General features: G+C 38.0%; 1 protein-coding gene and 1 long non-coding RNA gene across 5 annotated transcripts in view; one reads left to right on the top strand and one right to left on the bottom strand.

Moving 5' to 3' along the window:
* The window catches only part of Crtam (cytotoxic and regulatory T cell molecule), a 91,979-nt gene extending 82,432 nt beyond the window's left edge, over window positions 1–9,547 (bottom strand). The window contains exons 1-5 of one of the 2 annotated variants that reach the window (XM_087212584.1): window positions 9,397–9,547; window positions 9,227–9,307; window positions 5,798–5,878; window positions 3,562–3,708; window positions 1,350–1,436 (exon numbers count right to left, since the gene is read on the bottom strand). In XM_087212584.1, coding sequence (XP_087068710.1) covers window positions 1,350–1,436; window positions 3,562–3,708; window positions 5,798–5,878; window positions 9,227–9,307; window positions 9,397–9,532 — 532 coding nt within the window. In that variant the 5' untranslated portion in view covers window positions 9,533–9,547. Of the gene's footprint in view, window positions 1–1,349; window positions 1,437–3,561; window positions 3,709–5,797; window positions 5,879–9,226 lie in introns of both variants that reach the window. The other variant, XM_087212585.1, reaches the window with a different exon arrangement.
* Window positions 1–23,086, top strand: part of LOC106008317 (uncharacterized) — a 35,334-nt gene extending 12,248 nt beyond the window's left edge. For all 3 annotated transcript variants that reach the window (XR_002391249.2, XR_001182730.3, XR_015451778.1), the window contains 2 exons: window positions 17,802–17,911; window positions 19,511–23,086. This is a non-coding gene — a long non-coding RNA (uncharacterized LOC106008317). The remainder of the gene's footprint in view (window positions 1–17,801; window positions 17,912–19,510) is intronic.
* Window positions 23,087–23,367: the final 281 nt, after the last annotated feature.

Genomic DNA, 23,367 nt, shown 5'->3' with positions numbered 1-23,367 from the left:
AATAAACCTAGTATAAAATATATGGAAATTTCTGCTACATATGTGTTGCCTTCAGCAAAATCACATATTAAAAACAACAAGGTTTATGAGGAAAAACAGCTTGGGGCAGGCCCTTCAAAGATTATGCCATTGTGTGTACACAAAGGGTAAAGGTAGCCCAGGAAGTGACCCAGCTGACACATTATACTGACATCCTTCTTTGCTTTGCAGCCAGTCAAACTGTAGTTTACATACATTTTCTCCTCCCTCCCCAGCATTCAGACAGCTAGTTTTCTCCCTCCCTCTCTCTCTCTCTCCCTCTCTCTCTCTCTGTTTCTCTCTCTCTCTTTCTCTCTCTCTCATGAGCATACCTATTCTCTCTTTTCATTTCACATTCTAGGAGGTTAAACAAAGCAAAAGGCAGAGGTGTAAGACCAGCTTCCTACAAAATCTCAATCAAAGCAATAGAATCAAGCAACAGAGCTCACTGCTTATCTCGAAACTCCTGGCAGGTAGAATAATTTGCACAGAGGACATAAAATGGTTGGGAGGTCTAAAAGAATTACTTTTATATAGACCTAGCTTCTGCCTACTGGATCTTCATTGAGAGCTCGTGCGCGCATGCACACACACACACACACACACACACACTTCCCTTATCATTTAGATTCTTTTCATTTTATTTACTTATTTTGCTTAAGGAATTGCAACAAAGCCATCCAAAAGACCTGAAACATTAAGACTGGTATTCATTTAATCAACACAAGTTTGTCAAGAACTCCATTTGTTTGGGTTTTTTTGTTGTTGTTGTTGTTGTTGTTGTTATGTTTTTCGAGACAGGGTCTCACTATGTATTCCAAAGTGCCCTTGAACTCACTATGTAGCCCAGGCTGGCCTCGAACTCACAGCAATCCTCCTGCCTCAGTCTGAGAGTGCTAGGATTAGAAGCATATGCCACCATGCCCAGCTCAGCACTACATTTTTGCCAGGCCTAATGCTAGAATCCAGGGATATGGGGTAAATCCAATTCTACCTGAAGGAATACTGTAGTAGCTAAATCAAACCACCAAAAATTACAGAGTGGTGTGAGAAATGCTTCACTCATAAAAGTGCATGTAGCATACTCTGGGGCACAGGCAGGGAATACAGTGTCCCTACATGCGACAGCAGAGTCAGGGATGGCTTCCACTACATCAGCTTCATTATTGATTGTTTTTTTTAAGATGAGCATCCTTGAATTTTATAAGATGACTTAAGAGATTGACTTTCTAGTTCTAAAACTCAAACTTTGATATCTTTTCTTTTTCTCCTTAAAGCCAAATGATGAATGAACCTCATTTTTCAAATCCCAGGTCACACAGCTGACTTACTTTGACCATTTTTCTCTTGGGAAGATGTTTCTTCATTATTTGACCTTGATCTGTAACTTTCTAGGGTGTGTTCTGACATTTCATTTTCTGTAAGAAAAGAAGATTAAGTTACAGATTTCTGATGCCACAGATATCACTTACACGTTGAAATGTAAATTTGAATAAGACCTCAGTGACAGTACCATAGCTGATTAGCCCCTCCAGTACTTCTTGTCTGTATTAATTCAACACATTACTGGGATCCCTGCAGGCACTGTCAAGGCACTACAAGAGCTGTGGAAGGGAAATGACACCAAAAGAGAAGCAAGTATTGTCCTTCAGGAAGGGACAATTGAAATAGCCCCCAAAGAGTGATGGGAGTAAATCTTTAATGAGAGATTGTGAAACAATATTATGGTGTTTGTTTGCTTATTGTGCAGATGGGTACAACTGAAAAGTCAGATCCTGTCTCCAGGTTTATTTATATAAGAACATTAGTCCATCTGACTATCTAGACACTGATATGAAACAACCCAGGGTGACACTATTCAAAGCTATTTCAAGATGTGTTTTGCCTTAAGTTGTAAGGAATTCTCTGTTACCTGGGGTGTTTTGGCCTTAGGTGGCTACATTATCACTGTCCAGCAGCACTATAATGTGCACCACCTGTGTAATTTATTTATTTATTTTTTGTATATCCTTTTATTGGTACATATTAGGTGTACAGTATAATGACAGTCATCGTTGGAGATATTCACCTTTACATACTCTCTTGGTTCTTATTTTTTTCCCCTTTCCCCTGCCCTCCCTTCAACCCCTCCATCCCTCCCTATTTACAAAGACTTTGTTTCCATTTTTTCATTTTCTCATATTAATTCCATTCCCTTCTTTCCTTTCCCCTACCCCTCCCACTTCCCCTTCCCCTTTGCCCCTTTTCTTCCTATTTCACATTATCTATTATACATTTTAGTCCTTATTTACACTTTTTTTCCTCACACTAGAGACCACCTGTGTAATTTAATATACTCCATGGCAAGGAGTGTGGCTCAGTGGTAGAGTGTTTGGTTAGCTTTTTCAAGGTCCTGGGATCACTCCTCAGTGCACACATGCACGCACACACACTCACAAATAAATTCTAGCAGTCACACTTAAAAAATAAAAAGAAGCAGGTGAAATTAATGTAATAATATATTTTATTTAACTGGTACATCTGAGATTTTCTTTTTTGAAACAGGGTCTGTCTCTCTATGTAGTTCAGGCTGGCCTTGAACTCACTATGTAGCCCAGGCTGGCCTTGAACTTATGACTATCCTCCTGCCTCAGCCTCCAGAGTGCTGGGATTACAGGTGTGTGCCACCACACCTGACTCTGAGATATTATTATTAGGTATATTCTCATGCACATTTGTGTGTGTGTCCTGCATCTTCTAAACTGGATGTGTACTTTGTGCTTACAGCCCATCTCATAAGGACTAGTCCCATGCGAAATGCTCAATAGCTACCATGTGGCTGCTGTACTGCACAGCATAGGGCTAGATAACAACTCAGTGTTAAAGAGCAGATTTAATTGTGGCATCTGGTTATAAAATGAATGGAGTAGATATATTCTGAATAAATTCTAAAGTCCCTTCCAGCTCCAAATTGTGTTGTACCTTTAATAGTACTTTAATAGTATCTTCTATTCTAGCTCAATAACTTTTGTTTCTAATGATAATTTTTAAATTAGAAAGCTCAGGGAAAATTACTAAGATGTTATGTTTGAGTGAGGCTAAGTGCATTCTTAAAAAGTAGGAATGGCACCAAAACAGTCTGTTACATTCAACCTTTGTCCACAACTAGAATGTAAACTTTTTGAGGCAAGGACCTGCTTTGTCTTATGACATATGTGTCCCTAGGGCCTGGAACAGTGTCTGGCACACAGTAGGCACTCCAGTGAATACAGAATGAATGAATGAATGAATTGACTCTCCATTTTGTATCCTTTTTTGAACAGAACCATCCATAATTTATTGCCAATTCTCAGGGCTACTTCAGTTTCTGTGGGTCATGCACTCTCTGACCATACTCCCTGGAGAGTCACAACTCTTGTTTACCAGGAAATAATGGCCCGCCTGACAGCGCTTGTCTACTATCTTAGGTGGCAGCTAACAGAAAGCTTGAATGGATAGGATTCTCTCCTAGTCTAGCCAATACTCACAGCATCTGACAGACTCCCTTGGGCCCTGCCCACTCACCCTTCTTCCAGACCACGTGTGCCTTCCGCAGCTTCATTATGAAGAGCTGGACTATGATGAAGAGGATGAAGATGAGGAAGGACACAAGTGTGAGCAGCAGGATGCCACTTTTCTTCCTTGTCAATCCTAGATACTGAAGATTTGCTTCTGTAAGGAAAATGAAAGGACTTTAGGCAGGTTTTTTTTCCCTGTTGAGGAATACCTATAGTACTTTTGTGCTACACTGTAGGCTAAGACATAGCTCAGATGAAGACAGGGCCAGAGCTTACTCTGAAGAGAAAGAGCACATAGTGCTTATTCTCTGAATCCAAAACAATTCCAGAAAATGATCTGAAAAAGTATTTTAACTGACATTGTATTAAAATAGTACCCATTCCTAGAGGAAGCATGCAAATACTGACTTAATTTTTTTTTTTTTTTTGCAAAAATGAAGTTAAGTAGCAAGAGAGATTGTTAAAGAATTTGGAAAGCTATTCAAATAATATGAAAATTCATTTATCTTGGCTAGGAAAAAGTGTGGTGTCCCATAAAGAAATTTGTAAATATACTAGATGAGCTCTTAAAAGTCTTTCTAAACCTAGAATTTTAAAAATTAATTTTATTGGTACATTTTAGGTTTACAATTCAATGACATTCATTATTGGAAATTTGCAGCTTTACATAATCTCTGCTGGTTCTTATTTTTCCCCATTCCCCCGCCCTCCCTTCAATCCCTCTATCCCTTCCTATTTACAAGACTTTGTTTCCATTTTTTCATTTTCTCATATTAATTCCATTCCCTTCTTTCCTTTCCCCTACCCCTCCCACTTCCCCCTCCCCTTTGCCCCTTTTCTTCCTATTTCACATTATCTATTATACCTTTTAGTCCTTATTTATACTTTCAGTTTCTCACACCAGAGAAACTATTTGGTATTTACACGTGTGTCCTGTTTATTTCACTTAAAAATATTGCCTCAATGTCCATCCATTTAGCAATAAATGTCTCTAATCTCTCGTTTTTTATGGCTGAGTAGTACTCCATTTTATTAAAAAAACACATTTTCTTTATCCAGTCTCCAGCTGATGGGAAATTGGGCTGTTTACAAGTTCTAGCTATTACAAATTGTGCTGCTATGAACATGGGTGCACATATATAACTGTGGTATGATTCTTTTAATTCTTTGGGGAAGATACCCAGCAGGGGAAAAGCTGGGTCAAATGGGACTTCCAGTCTTAGTTCTTTGAGGTATCTCCATACTGATTTCCACAGTGGTTGCACCAGTCTACACTCCCACCAGCAGTGGAGCAGGGTTCCTCTTTCCCCACAGCCCCATCAGCATTTGTTATTGGTTGATTTCTTGATAGCAGCCATTCTTTGTGGGGTGAGGTGAAATCTCAGTGTTGTTTTCATTTGCATCTCTCTAATGACCAGTGATGTTGAACATTTTTTCATATATTTATTTGCTATCTCTACTTCTTTATTTGCTACTTTTATTGTCTGAGAAATGTCTGTTCATTTCAGATGCCCATTTTTTGATTGGGTCTTTAAATTTGGGAGGTCTGATTTTTTTTAAGTTCTTTATAGATTCTAGATAGTAGACCTTTGTCTGAGGAAAGCAGGTGAAAATTTTTTCCCACATTGTGGGTTGTCTCTTTACACTGATGGTGGTTTCTCTTGTTGTATAGAAGCTTTTTAATAAGAAGAGATCCCAGTTGTTGATTTTTTGTGCTAGTTCACGGGCAACTGAGGTTTAGTTCATAAAATCTTATCCTACACCAATGTCTTCAAGAGTTCTACCTAACCTCTGTTCCAGCCATCTAAACCTAGAATTTTGTTCCTATAAAATATTACTTTGCCAATGTCCCTCAATCCAACCAACAAGCAATCAAGGAGTGACAGCAGGGCTGGGAATGTGCACAAGGCCTACCATGCACAAGGCCCTGGGTTCTATCCTCAGCAACACACACGCGCACACACACACACACAAACACACACACACACACACATCAGAGGAGGAAGTGGTGGAGTTAGCTGATGGACAGAGAAGCAGTGGTTAGCAAAAATAACAGAGCCAGTCAAAGTGGGTCAAGTAACACATGAGGCAACTGGTCTAGAAGGGCCAAAGGAAAAATTAATTCATTATGTCACAAAGGGCAAAGAGGTCAAGACATATGAGGACTGGAAAAAGCTATTTGATTTATCAGTGACGAGGTTAAAAAGTCAATTGTTTATTCTAAATGCAGTGGTGACACTTACCACTGGTCAAGTCAGAGTCTTGACTAGTTTGTTCTTTTTCTTCTTTCTTAATCTCTGGTGTACTGAGTGTACTTATTGAAACTAGGGTGAAAGAAAATAAGATATAACATATGCGTTTATCATACATTTTCGGTTCATAGATATAACATATGGTTTGAATGTCTCCTCCAAAACTCAGATTGATGTTTAATTGCTATGGGAAGAGGTGTTTGGATCATGAAGGATGCACTTTTATGAAAGGACTGATACCATTACTGCAGAGTGAGCTCCTTAGGGACAGAGTTTGCCCCTTCATTCTCTCTCCTGCCCTCTCTTTGCTGGAGCAAGAAGGCCTTTGGAGGTATGGTCCCTCAGTACTAGACTTCGAAGCCTCCACAGCTGTAAGTCAATAAATTTCTGCTCATTATGAATAACCTAGTCTGTGATATTCTGTTGTAGCAGCACAAAATGGACTAATACCGTAACCATACATATAATACCATACTCTTCCCAAAGCAGCTGTGGAAATCAAGTGAATTGGCTCTCATTTGAAAAGAATGATGACCCAAGTGCCCATCAACTGGAGACTGGATAAAGATGTGGGGTTTTTCTATAAAATGGAGTACTACTCAGCCATAAAGAACGAGAAACTAGAGACATTTATAGCTAAATAGATGCATATTGAGGCCATACTCTTAAGTGAAAAAAATAGGACACACGTGTAAATACCGAATAGTTTCTCTAGTGTGAGAAACTGAAAGTGTAAACAAGGGTTAAAATGATTAAAACGAATAATTGACAATTTGAAATAGGAAAAAGTCCAAAGGTGTAGGGTTGGTGGGAGAGGAAGGGGAAAGGAAAGAAGGGAAAGGAAAAATTATGAGAAAAGAAAAAAATGGAAATGAAATCTATGTAAATATGGAAGGGTGGAGGGGGTGAAGGGCACACAGGTTATGGGGAAAAAAATAAGAACCAAGATACATCGTGTACAGGTACAAGAACCCAATGATAAATGTAAATGTATTGTATACCTAAAATAAAAGAATTTAAAAAAATAAATAAAAAGAATGATGAATCGAGGCCTGGTGGCAGATGCCTGTAATTTTAGCACTCAGGAGGCTGAAACAGGAAGAACATTAAGAATTTGAGGGCAGCATGGACTATGTAATGAGTTCAAGGCCAGCTTGAACTACGTAGTGAGACCCTGACTGAAGGGGGAGTGGGGAAAGTTTTTTTAAATCTTGTTTTCTCTTTTAAATTAACACATAGTAATATGTACATATTTATGGGGATTGCAACGTGATATACACACAGAGTACAATGATCAAATCAGTGTAATTAGTTCTTATCATTTCCATCTTGTATCATTTCAGCATCTTATGTTGAAACTTCTAAGCTCCTCTCTCTAGTTCTTCCTAAAACATATAATATGTTATTATCAATTACTGTGTTCCTTCTGTGCTGTGGAACACCTGAACTAATTCTTCCTCTAACTCGATTGTGGTACCTATTATCCAACTGCTCTGTCTTCCTCCCCCTGCTTTTCTTAGCCTCTAATAATTACCATTCTATTCTCTTCTACTTTTGGATCAGATTTTCAGCTTCTGAATATGAGAGAGAACTTGCAGCTTTTATTTTTCTGTGTCTGGCTTCTTTTACTTTGAACTACTGATTTTTTGCAAAAGTTGTTGCAAATGATCAGTCTCCCTTTGCCTTATTTTTATTTATTTTTTTCCCTTGCCTTATTTTTAAAAAGGCAAACACTTATTGGACACTTACTAGGTGTGGGACCTTGAACTGGGCAGTGAGTGTCTGTTTTTTCTTACCACAGCTCTGAGAAAACAGAAGTTTTGAGCATTTAAAAAATTAACTAAAGTCCTGCAGCTAAGAAGCAGCAGCAGCAACATTGAAACTGAGTTTTTCCCTAACACCAGAACTCCAAATTAAAACCATTATTTCATACTTTCTTCCTGAGTCAGGACTACTGGGGAAAAGGTCTTTAGGGTGCCCAAAGATATCATTCTCCCCCGAGGCACGGCGTGACAAGCTTAAAACAGGATCCTGTAGCCTGTTGTGCAAGGTGCACGGAGACATGACTCATGTTTAAATGGAGCTTCAGTTGTCATCCAGATTCCTCACTGCTTCTCCTTTAGAAGTTGGACACAAAATGTTTTTGCTAGATAAGACAAACCACAAAAAAAAGAGAAAGCTTTTTTGGATTCATTGCTTTTTTTCCTGATTCCTTTTTTTTTTTTTTTTTAATGTCTGTCTTTTTAAACCATTGCACAGCGCCACTGTGTGGATCTTGAGGGGAATGAAGTCTCCCATTTTTCTCCCCAAAACGGTTGTTATTAAAGTAATAAAATTGCAGAAATTGAAAGCTGAAAGGAATTTTAGAAACCACATTTTGTAAATCCTGTGTTGTATATGAAAACACAGAACAGAAAATTGAGTTGCTCAGGAGTGGTGCAAGCCAATTTAAAGACATCCAGATTCTAAACACGTTTTAAAATATTGGATTATTAAAGCAAGTGATGTGGCTGTTCCACTTCATAATATTTTCAATTTCCATTGCCTTTCAAAAATTGTATGGACATATTGTATTTATCAGTGTTTTCAAAAAGGCTAAACATTTACTTTTAAATATTATTCAGGATACATGTTTTTAAAAATGTGATCATGATAATGATCTGAAAGCACTTATCCTACCAAATAAAATTATTATAGAGACACTACATGAAATAGGAAGAAAGCACATAGGAATTTATGCCTTCCTGAATGAGGCTATCTTGCTCAAAACACCAAAACAAATTCATTCATTCATTCAGCATATTCTGAGCACATTGTCAGATACTGTGCTGGATAAAATACACAGTTAAATTAAATATAGGATCATTGCCCCAAGTTAACCATCTAGTAGACTCAGTATTTAAAAAGCTGGAATTATAATCCAGGCTTTCTGAATCCTTTGTATAGTTTAATTCTATCATCAACAATGGTCCAGCTTCTTGACAACCAAGTAACTGACCTGCCCTCAAAGGTGATTTTGTTACCTAATGATAGCACCAAATTCACAGCTTCTACTTCTTGAATCACTGATATCAAGTCTTTGTTTTGTGTTTGCTCTGTTCTCAATGGGAAAACAAAGAATGAGCTTCCTCACAAATGAATTCAAACTTGTCCTTTGCTACAGAGGAAATGTATATATCTCAAGCAGAACAGCACTGAGCTGATAAGGCATTATGATACCCTAGATCTCATCCACTACACATGCTCTACTGATGTGGCCCTGTTCCAGAACACCACAAAGCTGGAGCCAGTTAGAGGGGTCCTGAATGGATGTCTTATTAAAAATTAAAATTAAAAAAATTTAAAACTTAACATTATAAACAGGATCTTCTCAAGCAGGCATGGTTTCTCTTTTAAAGTTTTGGTGATTTCGATACTTACCAATACTTGTGGGCTGCTGAGGGTCTGGAGAGGAGAGAGAGCTTTCCTCTGGAGCATCCAAAGCTGTCTCCTGATCAGTAACTAGGAAAGAGGAAAAACAAACTTCTACAACTACAGAGAGCAATTTTACCCACATTGTGTTCAGTAAACAGAATGTATTTAGCTGCTACCTGCTTGTGGAGATTGTACAGAAACCTCAGAACTGTATGTTCTGTGGCTCTTGCTTTGGTTTTTGAATCTGTACCCCACTGATTGCCCATCTGCTAACCTGCCTGGCTTCAAAGTGCAGCACGCTGGACTCTGCATGATGGTGCACTTGGCAGTTGTAAGCAGAGGGTATTTGCTGTCTCCATCTGTATACCTCTATCTTCCCATCTCCCAGTCTGTCCACCCATCCACATGTCTGTCTTCCTGTTATCAGTTAGGTGACTCTGGAGTCAGCCTCAGACTGGGTTGAATCCCAGTGCTGCTATTTGCTTGCTCCTCAATGAGCAGGACAAGATGTCCAATTTATCTAACATTTTGTTTTCTCCTTATCTGTGAAATAGAGACAGTGACAGCATTTACCCCTTCAAGTTTTTGTGTGACCATTAATCAGTTCATTCATGTAACATGTTTAGTACAATCCCTGGCTATTTATTAAGCACAATGCTTACTACATGTTGTTTTATAATATAAACAAAATGCTTAGGGACATTTCCAGAGGTTCATGTTAGGATCTATTTTAACATCCTGTGAACTGGCCTGCATCTCAGAAATATTAAATAACTGTGCCCGTCAGTTTACAAATATGTAACAGGTAGGCCATATCTATAAAATCTGTGAGTACTTATCTTTGAAATTTCCCATGATTTTGCAAATATATTTTATTAATAAAACATTTTATTATAATTATTCATATTAATTTAAAAAATTAATGGGTTTCACTATATTTCCATACATCCATATACCATGCTAATATTTTTTAAAAATATATAAATGCCTGAAGAAATACATAAATAGCTCTGAGGAAAGGAAGACAAACTACTAAGAAAATATTAGAGAGATTATAACAGTCATCCCCTTATCCATGAGGGAGATGTTCAAGACCCCAAAGCATGCCTGAAACTGCAGTGGACACAACCTCAAATATGCAGTGCTTTTTTTCCATACACACATACTTATGATAAAGTTAATTTATAAATTAAGCACAGTAAAAGATTAACAACAGCAAGTTAAGAATAGAATTATAATGATGTACTGTTATAAAAGTTATGTAAATGTGGTCTCTCTAGCTTCCTGTACTGTGCTCAGCCTTCTTACTGAACAATAGTTAACTGAAACCATGGAAAACAAAGCCATCCATGAAAGGGGACAACTAGACAGACTACAGGCTAAAATAAGGTCTGTGATCACAAAGACGCCAGGAAAGTTGAAGAAAGAGGAGGGTTATTGGCAATGAAAAGAGCTTCAAAGCTAGTCAAATAGAAATATTGGAAGAACATTATAAGAAGTACCTAATATGGGAAATTCTTGGGACACATAGAATAAAATCATAGTCTTCTAACATAGTGTTTATATACTGTAAATTCAGATAATTTTATATTTATGTACAAAACAAGGTGTATATATATCTACAAACTAATTATTTACATTTAAAACTGATTTTATCCTCTTAATTAACAAACTGCTAAATAACTATAAAAAACTGATTTAGACTGGATGATGTTTTGACTAGGTGGATACTAGCTAGATTAATACAGTATCTGTCTCTCCAGTTGGCCAGAATGCTATAGACTTCTGCTATTTGGTGAAATATCTACTAACTACACAGTCCATTTAAATTTAAATTAATTAAAGTTAAATAGTATTAAACTGTAGCTCCTCAGTTGTACTAATCACATTTCAAGTTAAAATTCTGGACAATCTGTACCTACCATTGGTATATGGCAGCTTGAAAATACCTGAAGATTTCTCATGAGATCAGTGATATTAACTAATGTGATTTTGATACTAAAATGTGTCAGCATTTGAAAGATCTGCATAACTCAGTATTCTCTAAATGGCCAAGCCATAATGTTTTGAAAAGATCCATGCAAAGTGCAATAGATTTTAATGTCAGAGTATGAAAAGTTCATTGCTATGGTTTCAGGATCTACATATCAACCTACCTTTAAAAAAGCTAGCTCTTGCTAGGCATGGTGGTACACACCTGTAATCCCAGCACTCTGGAAGGCTGAGGAACAAGGATTGAAAGTTCAAGCCCAGAAGGGGCAATTTAGTGACTTACAAGATCCTGTTGTAAAATTTTTTTAAAAGGCTGGAGATGTAGCTCAGTGTGAAGGCTCTGGGTTCAATTCCCAGTATGAAAAAAATAATAAGAAAAGAAAAAAAAAACTACCTCTTGTTGAATTTTGGTGTAGCATCAAAGAAGAATGTCCACAATTATCAAAAAATTCTATTAAATACACTTTGCTGGACTGGAGATGTATGGTAGCTCAGTAGTAGAGCACATGCCTAGCATGCATGAGCCCCTGGATACCATCCCCAGCACTACATACATACATACATGTATACACACATACATACATACATATAAACCCTTTTCCATTTTCCAACTACATATTTGTGTGAAGTTGACTTAATATATATATATAATATATATTTCAAGCAAAAGAACACATTGGAAAAAAACTGAATGCAAAAAAGAGATTTTCAGAATGTAAAATGATGTCACTTTTTTCACTATTTTTTTGGTATTACAAAATAGTTATGTTTTTTCACAAAAACATATCTACTAACCTATAGTAGATTATTTTAAATAATGAACAAATATATATTTAAAATGTGTCAGCTTCAATTTCTGATGGTTACAATTTGACAGATATATCTCAGGCAAATGCAAATTTGAGGGGTTCTCAGTTGTTTTTAGGGTGCAGAGGGGTGCTGATATCAATAAGTTTGAGAACTGTTGCTCAATATTTTAAAAATCCCATCTGCAGGTAATAGGAAATAAATATTATTCATTTGGAATACTAAAAAATGCAATAAATAATTCCAAAGAGAGTCTCATCTATTTCTGCTGTTCCATTCACTGCCAGCACTGTCCCTTCCTAGGCACACTCCTGGCACCAGCTGCATCTTCCGCGACTCCCACCCCACAGGGAGGGTAGAGATGAAAAGGATCAGAACCCTTACTTGGGATTGTGCCATAAAGCATCCCCAGCTCGTCATTTTCTTAACTGATTGGAAGAGAAAGGTTTGTAGTATCTACACATCAACCACGTAGCTTGTCAAGGTGAAAAGATAATAGACAAATGGAAGCCACCAACAGCTGATCCCATCACTCTTCATGGAATCCTTGCTGGCGCTCAGACAGTGGGTACTAGATAGTCAATAGTGAGCTCATAAATAAGAGCTATCTTGGGCCGGGGGGTTCTGATGCCTGCTTTGCAAGCTCAAGGTCCCAAGTTCAATCCCTGGTACCAAAAAAAAAAAGCTATCTTAACCTATGACCAGAAATATTTACAGATATGATTTTGAGTCATATAGAACTATGGTCTTAAAGGAGAAGATATTTTTGTAGCTGGCTTGACCTATTGCTAAAAAATCAAAATATAGTTTTTCCTCCAACAGTGCTGGTCTTTTACGGAGGAATCTGAATGTCTTTAGGAAGCCTTTGCATGGCTGGCCTCAGCCCCTGCATGTCAGGTGCTCCAGTTCCTCTGTCGGAGGTGGAGGCAGGGGTTGGGGGATGAATCATCTCGGGGTGGGAGTGTGTGTGAAGGATTATAGTACAGCCCCAGCTGTGGGTTATGAGCCTTCTATTGCAGCTTCCTCCATAAACTGCTTCTGCATTGGTGAGAAAGTGTGCATGGAAAGCCCAAGGCAGTGTGAGGGGACCTATTAACCCCAGCAACAGCTCTACCTAGCAATGTGACAGCCTTCTCTAGTGAGGTTCTCCAACAAGACCTTGCCTTTCACAAATTTCTTCTATTGTCAGTTATTTCATTCAGTGAAAGAGATTTTTCAGTAAATGCACCATTATCCACCATTTTAAAAATTTTTATTAAAGTGATTTCCTGTAGTCAGCAATCTATTCTGGAAGTACCTTATAAAAGAACCCAAGTTCAGAGTTCTACTAATTGTAACCTTATGATTCATGTCACTTACAGAATGCCCCTTGGCTCAAAGAGCTGTTTACAGGTTTTAAATTATTTCTTGGACCTTTGGGGAATCTTCAAAATAGTCATAACAAAATAAATCTGAAGTACAATCATGTTTTAATGTAAGTATGTGAGTTTTTAAAAAATATAAGAACATAAACTGATACTGTGGGAAGTTTAGGTATTTTCACTTCATATCTCCTTTTGGGTCAAGTATGAGGGTACATCATGTTTCATGTGATTTCTCCAAAAACACAACTGCAGTAAAGCTATTCACAGTCAAGTTATACTAGCTGTCATTATCAAAAAGAAACCATGGCATTATTTGTACCAAGTGCTCTGCTAGGCCTTACACCCACATGGGGTTCTTCCAAACGCTGAAACACTTGCAATCCTGCTCCCAGCTGGGAAAACTTCAGTTATTTCAGAAAAGTCTTTTTAAAAAGGGGAGCTTCACTCTAAAGGACTTTGTCCACTCCACTTAACTTTTTTGATAGAGCAATATTAAGGTAAATTAAAATGATTGAAGATAATCATGGGTTCTTCTTACCCAAATCTTCAAACTGGAAGGGCACAATCAGTTTTCTCCCTTGCAGGCCCTTATGTCGGATGATACAGTCCACGGTTGAGTTTTTGCTAAATGAGTGCACAGTTAGCATGCTGGTGGTGTTACACTTCTTTCCATCAGTTTCAAATTTATGGTGAGTTCCACCTATGTAGTAATTTAAAGAGATATAAATGAAAGGTTACAGCTATGTAATGGTATTGGATGGATATGGTTCTATTAGACACCAATACTTCAACTTCAAGACAAATGTATTAGGTTTCCAGCCTCAGCCAACTCCCTTGTATGTTTTGACTGTAGTTGCAAAGTCAAGCAGGTGAACAGGAGTGGAGAGGTTTTTATAGACCCTTCACCACTGGCAAAAAAGTCAAAACTTGTAGTGGTTACACAAGGACAGTTTGATGTTTCTATGAAACACAAAGATACAGAGCTTATTCAGGTGGTGTAAATAAGGCAAATTCAAAGAGAAGCCTTATGATGAAGCAGAATTGGCACTTGCCTGAGAATCATATTTGGATTATTTAGGGCTTTTCTTTCTAGAACTCCATTTGGCTCTCAGTTTTGTCAACTGTGTAAGGTTGCTTGGGGCTGTTAAGAACATATGATTATGTAGATATACAAGCCAATGTCTGTTGAAATGTCAAACTAGTATATAAGTAGTTCCCAAATGTCAAAATTCATTATCCTGCTTTAATTAAAGTCTCAAAGTTTAGGTTCTTTCATAATACTTTTAACCTGTGATTATCAATATGACACAATACTACATTAAGGAAGGGAGATCTTATCTGTTCTAATTACAGACAGTTTCTGACTTAATGATTTTTCAACTTGTATGAGCGAAAGTGTACAGCCATTGTTATTCATTCTCAGTACAGTATTCAGTAAGTTACAGGAGATGTTAACACTTTATTATAAAATAGGCTTTATAGTAGATAATCAATTTCAATTTTTGACATAAGTGTTAAAAGCTCATTTATGGTAGATTAAGCTATTTTGATGTTTGGTAGGTTAGGCGTACTAAATGCATTTTTTACTTAAAATATTTTTAACCTACGGTGAGTTTGTTGGGTTGTAACCCTATGGTAATTCTAGGAGAATTGGTATATTCATTATATTAAGTGAACTTTTAATTTTATGCCTGTGAAGAAACTTTATGTTCAGGGATAATAGCTATGTTACATCTCTTATTTTAAGAAACTTTGTCAAATTTTAAGAAGCCACTATAAATATTTCAGTCTAGGCTTCTACTTTGTTTTTGTTTTTTTGGTACCTGGGATCGAACTCCGGTCCTTGCGCTTGCAAGGCAGGTGACGGAACCACTAAGCTAAATCCCGGCCCACTTCTACTTTGTTTTAAGCAAAAACACTTTCATTATCAGTGATCAGCCTTTCAACATTAATGCATAACACTGATTAATCACTGATTAATTATAAGGATAATTTCTCTGGAACAGAACTGGTTTATCCCATGCTGTATTTTGGCAACTCCAGCCACCAGAGGGCACCAGAGCATTTAAAAATCCCTTGGAAATTTAAGGAAAACAAAATAACCGTTTCTCCACTTACTATAGATCTCTACGTTGGTCCCCAGGAACCAAGTTATCTGTGGAGGGGGCTTGCTTCTCTTGGTGGAGCATTTAAGTACAACATGTTCTTCTCCGTTCAGACTTCTGATAACTGAAGCTTCCAGGATTGGCTTGAAAGGAGTTGCTAGAATAAAATAGATTTTTCCCACACTTAATTAGTTGATCTACACATATCAGCAAAGTACAGAGCCTAAAAATATGTAGGAATTGCTTTAGGGTATAGTCTAATAAATGGCCATATTTTTCATTTGACTTTTTCCCAAAATCCAGTCATGTTAAGAGCTTCTATGTGTTTGCAAAGTTACTTTGGCTGTTGTTAGAATGTTTGTTACTCAAGTATGTGATTATTTCCTAAAAATTCTTAAACACACCATTCTATAATAGCAATCAATATGACATGTGGGTGTATTGGTTGGTAGAGCATGAGGCAAGGGAGAGATCTGAATTCTAGTCCTATCTCTGTCACCAGCTAGTGGTAAGGACTTTGGTAAATCCCTCAACTTCTTGGTACACCAGGGGTTTTTTTCCTCACCTGTGACATGGAGGAGTTGGCCAATGAGTTGGCTTTTACAGCTATAAACTTTCCTGAGCCTGTGACTGATCTCAAAGGCAGTTAGTTACTTTTGTCCTCTTCTAATGTCAAAATTGTGTATCTCTTATAAAAGGTCCCATTGGTCCTTTTCTTTGTGTTTCTGTCTTGGGAAATACTTTATACTCAAGCTTACTCGTCTTTCCCATCCTACTTCCACTTTGGCACTGAATTGAGATTTTCCACATTTATTTAACTTGCCTACTATATTATGTTATGGAGACATTGTAAAGGCACTTTTCAGCTCCAAGCATGCACTAAATGTGTCACATTCTGGCAACATGAAGATGGAAAAGAGGGCCGTTCCAGGAGCTAATAGTCTGGTGGTAGACTCAAACCCTAGTGTTAATTGAAAGATCACAGGCTGGGGGTATAGATCATTGGGAATATATGTGCTTAGCATACACAAGGCTCTGGATTCCATACCCAGCATTGCAAAAGAAAAACAAGGGTCTGTGTTGAGTGCGATGATAGAGGTATTCACAGGGTGTTATAAGAGCCCAGAAAGGCACACAGCCAGTCAGAGCAAGGATGACACTGTTGGTGGCCACTCGGGCAGGGAAAAGACAACCCTTAAGATGAATCACATTAGCAGGGGATTTAGCTCAGCGGCACAGTGCCTGCCTCGCAAATGCAAAGTCCTGAGTTCGATCCCCGGTACTGAGAAGAAAAAAAAAAAGAGAGAGAAGATGAATCACATTGGTTCTCAAAGCCTTCAGAGAGCCACTCCTTCTCGGTTATTTCCTCATCATGGCTTTCCTTCAGGACAGGCATCACACAATAATTCAACAGGAGAAGTCTGCAAGACCTATTTGTGTGATATATGAGATTATGTTAGTTAGAGATCAATAAAAAGCAATATTCTTTTTTTTTTTTTGGCACCAGAGACTGAGCTTGGGACCTTGAGCTTGTGAGGCAGGTGGCAGAACCACTGAGCTAAATCCCCCTGCCCCAAAAGCAGTATTCTTAATTGATCTGTTCTGCCACCAAAACCAAAAAAGCAAAGACGGTAAGACATACTGAACACAACTGCCCATCCACAGACCCGAGCAAGCACTACCAGGTGATCAGGGGGCTGTCACAAGCACCATCCATGCTGTACATCCCAGCCTCCTCCCTACAGAAGATAGGAACCACTCTGGCAAAGGAAATGAGCCAATGGTCCAATGCAGCTACATCTGGATTCATCCTATCTTAGGATATGTTGTCACATAGCTCTCCTTTATTTTCACAAATGTTTTGCCTTCCTAAATGTTGTGTAGAATCCATATGTGCACGGCTTGTTCCTAATTCATCTTTGGTTCCCTAAAACCTGACTTGGTGCCTGGTATATAGTCAGAGCTCATCAAGCATTCATTCTCTTTCCTTTAATTTCCCAGAAAGAAAATTTAGTTGATGCCAAAGATGAATACATAAATTCACAGTTTAATCTACAATTTACCTCTCAAAATGCTCCCCTGTTTTCTTTAAATAAAAAATGGCAGAAGTGTCCCAGGAAATGCCTTGTTACAGGTAACATTTTACAACTAAAATGTCAAGTTTTAAAATGGCACATTGGGTTGGTTCACAGCTGAATCAATCCTGTGCTGGGCTTACTTGCTGGGGTACCTACCTAGCACGATCACTTTCACTTCCTTTGTGCTCACTGAGTCACTGTAATGTAAACACTTATACATGCCCTCATCTTGTAGGGTGACACTGGGCACACTGATGGACAGCTGAGTGGCCGAATGATGAAGAAGCTGGTATCTGGAGTTTTTAAAAGCTGTACAAAGAAGAAATAGAGCTGTTACGTGGAAAGGTATCAGATGAATACAGATTAATCATTCATAGGGATCATTTTGCTGCTCACACTTTAGAGGAACACAAGCCATGTCTTCCATTGAGCTGCCTTGCAAATTCTTGTGTAGCCAGTCAAATGCCTTTCTAAATAGTTTAGGAAATGAAATATTTTTATAATGAGATTTATGAAATAAACAAATTGCTTTGTTTGTGGTTGTAGGCAAGTAAGAATGTTGTACTGAAGAAAGAGTCAGGTTACAAGAGGATTTTAGATGACTTTTGTAATGAAAAATGCCCCACTACTATTTAACTCTTTGAAATCTGATTCATTGGAGGCCATCTTGCCTCAATGTCAAGAATGTAAGATAAATGCACTTGTTGATAAATGTGTTAGCTAAGTGCTTTTTATTTTCAATTTTAAAATGCTCATTATTATTTGAAGATTCTCAAAGATTATGACTTACTCCTTCCAGATACCTAACCAATGGGAAAAGAAAAGAAGAGAAGAGAAAAGGGGGGTGGGGCGGAGAAAGAAGCTCTGAAAGGTTCTAGCCAATAGCAAAGGTTCTCTTGATTGTGTGAAATCAAAGATCCCTTAGCAATTAGAGACCCCTGAAATGAATTTTTGTTTGTTTGGTTTTTTAAACATTAAGATTTATAATATCCACATGTTAAACCTTGAATAGCTGGCCAAGGAACTTGTCCCTCATCTGCAACAATGAGGGTTTGTCCTGGGACACTGACAGTACATTAACTAGACTTCTGGAGTTCTCACCTCCACTCTTAATATTTGAATCAATAATTCCTTGTCTTGGGGATTGTGTGGTGCATTGTAGAATGTTTTGCAGCATGCCTGTCCTTTACCCATTAGATGCCAGAAACACCACTCTCTTTCCCTATTTACAACAACCCAAACTATCCAGACATTGCCAAATACACTCTACAGGGGAAGATCATTCCAGGTGGAGAATCAGTGAGATGGATCAAGCCTTTTGACTGCAGAAATCCCAAAATCTCTATCTTCTCCTGGTTTCCCCCAAAAGAATATCAAAACAAACAGCAAAAAGCATTATTTAACAGAATGGTCTCTACTCAAAGTTTTTTTCTCTACAACTTTTAACAATTAGTATCCACTGATTCAATTGGAGTCTAGTTTTAATAGTTGATTTTGCTTAAAAGAATGTTTTGGAGGGGCCAGGGATTTAGCTCAGTGGTGCCACCGCCTGCCTCGCAAGCGCAAGGTCCAGAGTTCGATCCCCAGTACCCCCCCAAAAAAACAAAGAAAGAAAGAATGTATTGGGTTTTTACTTACAATGATATTTAATAATGTTTTCAAAGGATATTAAATTACAAGAATGGAATGTGTTGTTTGGGAGACTTTTTCAAGTACTTGACAGGAGTATTAAGTGGAAATAAAAAATGGTCTAATTATGAAGGGGAAAGTTGAGTAAAATCTTGTCCAATGTTCAGGGGTTGAATGAGTTTCTATCTATCTGAGGTATCTAGTACTTATTTACTGTATGTTTGTGAACACAGGAATGACTTCTGTCCTTCCAAAGTCATACACCCCGTCCATTTCTAGTGCTTCAAAACCTTGATTTTGTGTTAAAACCAACAGGGGGAAGAAGAGACATCTGGAAAGAGCTTTGGAATGGGACTTTGGATGGATCAGATGGAAAACAAAGCAGCTGGCTCCAGATGTGGAGTGATGAAGTTGGCTCCATGAAAGGACAGGGCCCCACGTCAGTTTGCTGTGGGTGTTTCATGGTCACAGAGAGTCCAAAAGTGATTGGGGGGGTGTGTTGGAGACATGGAAATGTGCTTTGTAACTTGAGCCCCCTTTAACAACCATTCTGGTGGGGTTTCCATTTCAGACTTCCTGGCCACAGAAAAGCAGCCATGTGTCAAATAACAGCCTGCAGAGGTGTGATTTGTGTGGAGAGTAGGTGGGCTGAGCTCACCCCTTGGGTGATTCATGCAGACTTTCTGACCCCCAAACCTGCCTAACTGGAAAATCCCTTAGCTTGAGGTCTGGTGGTGATTTTTTTTCTTTCATTCACTTACCAGGATGCTTATTTAAAAAAATGGTGAAGCCCGAGGGCGCCAGCCACTGAAGGGAGGTGTTCTTCTCCAGAGAAGTGACACACTTGAGAGTGAGCGTCTGGCCTTCCTCCACCGTGATAGTTTCCGTGTGGTTAGTCAGAAAGGCATCTGTGGAGGAAGAGAAACAACAGGTCAGGCTGGCTGGGGCTAAACTGCACTTGTCCAGGGTAGGAATTTATTATTAGTATAGCCTCATTAAATCATTCAATCACCCTTTGCATATTTCTTATAGAAACCAAAATATAAACAAATACCAAAAAAATTTGAGGAGAGGGAGCACTGCATGCAGGAACAACAAAGTCGTCTAATGAAGGAGAGCACATTCCAGCTAGGACTGAATAAAGGATCTGGATCTTACTAGGAAAAAAGGAAAAGTTGAACATCTGTTATTGGGCCATTTGCCTGGTCACATGGCAGGAACTGGGCTGGCTCATTTTGCCTAAATTTAATATTCAAACTAATCCTCCAGGAAGGATTGTTTTGCTCACTTTACAGGTGAGGGAATAGAGGCTCAAGATTACCGAGGTCATGGAGCTGGAATCTGTATCCAGGACTTCAAAATTCTTGTTTCTGCAACTTCAGTATCAGCTTATGTAAATGATGAGACCCCAGAAAACCTACCCTTTATGACTTCAGGTTATAAAATGGGTAACTTCTCCCTTCACGTATAAGTGTCTAGGAGTCTATGAAAAACTGTTGGGCTGGGAGTGTGGCTCAGTGGTAGAGCACTTGCCTGGTATGCCCAAGGTTCCAGGTTCCATCCCAGTACCTCAAGAAAACGAAAACCAAAATCAGGGCTGGGATTTAGCTCAGTGGTTCCACTGCGTGCCTCGCAAGAGGAAGGACCCGAGTTCAATCCCCAGTACCAAAAAAAAACCCAACCCAACAACAAAACGAAGTTATAATCTGCGGCACTGCCCTGAAGTATGCAGCTGCTGTTCACCTATCAGAGAGCTTCTACACCTGAGGGAAGATGTTCTAAGATCCCTAGCTCAATAGTCCACAGCAGCACTTTTTCCTGGCAGACAGGAGAGTCTAATATTACTGAGTCACAATCCCCAGAGAATGACAAGCAATTGGCTCAGCTGCAAATTTATCTGCCCACAAGAAAATGAGGGAAAAATAAACTGGCTTTACTGCTGATTTGGCACATTTATACCTTTCATTATTTCTTCAAATTTGAAATTAAAAACAATTTTTCCCCAGATGACAAGATAGTTCTTATCAATGAAGGAACAAAACATTTCCATAAGCAGAATGCTATAGGTTTATAAATTATGAGTTGCAAATGTAACATGTTTTACTGAATTATCTTAACTACCCCCAAGAAAATGAAAGGAAGAAAGAAAGAAAGAAAGAAAGAAAAGACAAAAAAGAAAGAAAGACGTTTATTTACTTATAAATTTTAAGTATTAGGAACGTGCTTTGGAGAGCTTGGGAATTAACTGGTGTAGCCTTTTTTGGTGTGTTCCATTCCTAGGTCATTAATTTCCATCTAGCCTCCAGAAGTAATAAGCCAGAATTATTATGTTGTATTCGTATTGACTTTCATGGGAAGACAGTTTGCTTGAGTTCTAATGGAGAAAGCACCCATATATCATCAGCCAATACTGTAATGAACAATGAGTCAAATAGAGGTTTAAGAGATGTGTGGGGCTGGGGATAGAGCTCATGGTAGAGCATATGTGTAGTATGCCAGAGGCCCTGGGTTCTATCCAGAGCATGAAAATAAATAAGCAAATAAAGAGAAAGAGATCTGCATTTTTAAAAATTGAGCCCTAAGGCTAGAATTCTGCTTTGATTTGATTTGGTCATTTGGAAATAGTCCAATCTACAAAACTAACTCATAATGAGTAATAAGAATAATCTTAATATGGGCCGGGGATTTAGCTCAGTGGCACCATGCCTGCCTCACAAGTACAAGGTCCTGATTTTGATCCCCAGTACCAGAAAAAAAAAAAAGAGTAATTTTAATAGAGATGCTTTGAAATGACAATGGAATTTCTTCTAAGGGATTTTTCTTGGTAATAAAAATTTTGGAGGCCATTTAGTCCTTGTTCTTGGGTCTGTGTGACATCCACGTTAAGTGGGAAGGGAAAACAGTTGTCCTCAACATTGCAAACATATCAGAGTCACCTGAGGAGACAGAGACACAGAGAGAGATGGAGAAACAGAGAGACAGACAGAAAGACAGAGAGACAGATAAAGACAGAGAGTCAGAGAGAGCAGAGACAGAGAGAGAGATTAGAGCTCTGAAATAATAAAATAATGAAACCCTCTTTCCCTTCTCTCTTCTCTTCATCATGTAAATTGTTGGCTATTAAAATATTAACTTACTTGGAGATATGTGTATCAATATTGTTCTAAAAAGTGAGCTACTCCAAAAAGGAACCTCTCCCAGCAAATCAAATCTACTTGCTTTTAGACACTACAGAGTCCACCTGTACAACATCCCTGTAGATTACTATATTTCCCTGAAAATAAGATCTAGGCTTATATTAATTTTTGCTCCAAAACACACCATAGGGCTTATTTTCAGGGGATATTTTATTTTTTCATGTACAACAATCTACATTTATTCATGTATAATAATCTTCATTTATTCATTCATTCATGTACAAAAATATACATTTATTCAATCACAGTCATGTCATCTTCTTCTGCAACATTGTTGTTAACTCTCTAAACCTTAAATTCTGAACCAAGAGAGATTATGTAAAGCTGCAAATTTCCAATGATGAATGTCATTATATTGTATACCTAAAATGCACCAATAAAATAAAATTTAAATGCAAAAAAAAAAAATTCTGGCCTGAATTTCTTGGGATTCCACTTCCTGAAAAACCGTTGGTCCCAATCTTTCATGTCCAACAATAGAGCTCTCCTTAAATGGCATTTCTTGTTCATGTAGCCTGCTCATAGTGCATTGTTAAAACACACGACATATTAAATTATGAAAATTCATATTAGACATGACCATATCTGCTTGTTATCAAGTGTGCATGTTATTCTTGGGTTGTGTCCATGCTCTGATTATTCAGCAATAAGTCTCAAGTTCATCTGTTTATATAGGCATTTACCTTTCCTCTGAAGGCACTCAGGTATTTACAAATATGTAATTATAATTTACGTTATAATTTATTTTAAGTGTTAATGTCACTAATATTATTTATATTTAATTATATATTAATATTATTATTGTATAATTCAATATGTCTATCATGTGTTGCAATGAACATAATGGATCCATCTGACTGACGATCTTGACTGGGGCTTATTTTGGGGTAGGGTTTATGAGTATCCTGAAAAATCATGCTAGGGCTTATTTTCTGGTTGGGTTTTATTTGGGAGGAAATATGGTATCTACCCCTA

Source organism: Heterocephalus glaber, unplaced genomic scaffold (genome assembly GCF_053883595.1).
Source record: "Heterocephalus glaber isolate CG9 unplaced genomic scaffold, H.glaber_assembly_v1.0 deba00001431, whole genome shotgun sequence".
Taxonomy (NCBI): domain Eukaryota; kingdom Metazoa; phylum Chordata; class Mammalia; order Rodentia; family Bathyergidae; genus Heterocephalus; species Heterocephalus glaber.
This window is presented reverse-complemented; position numbering and strand designations above follow the sequence as displayed.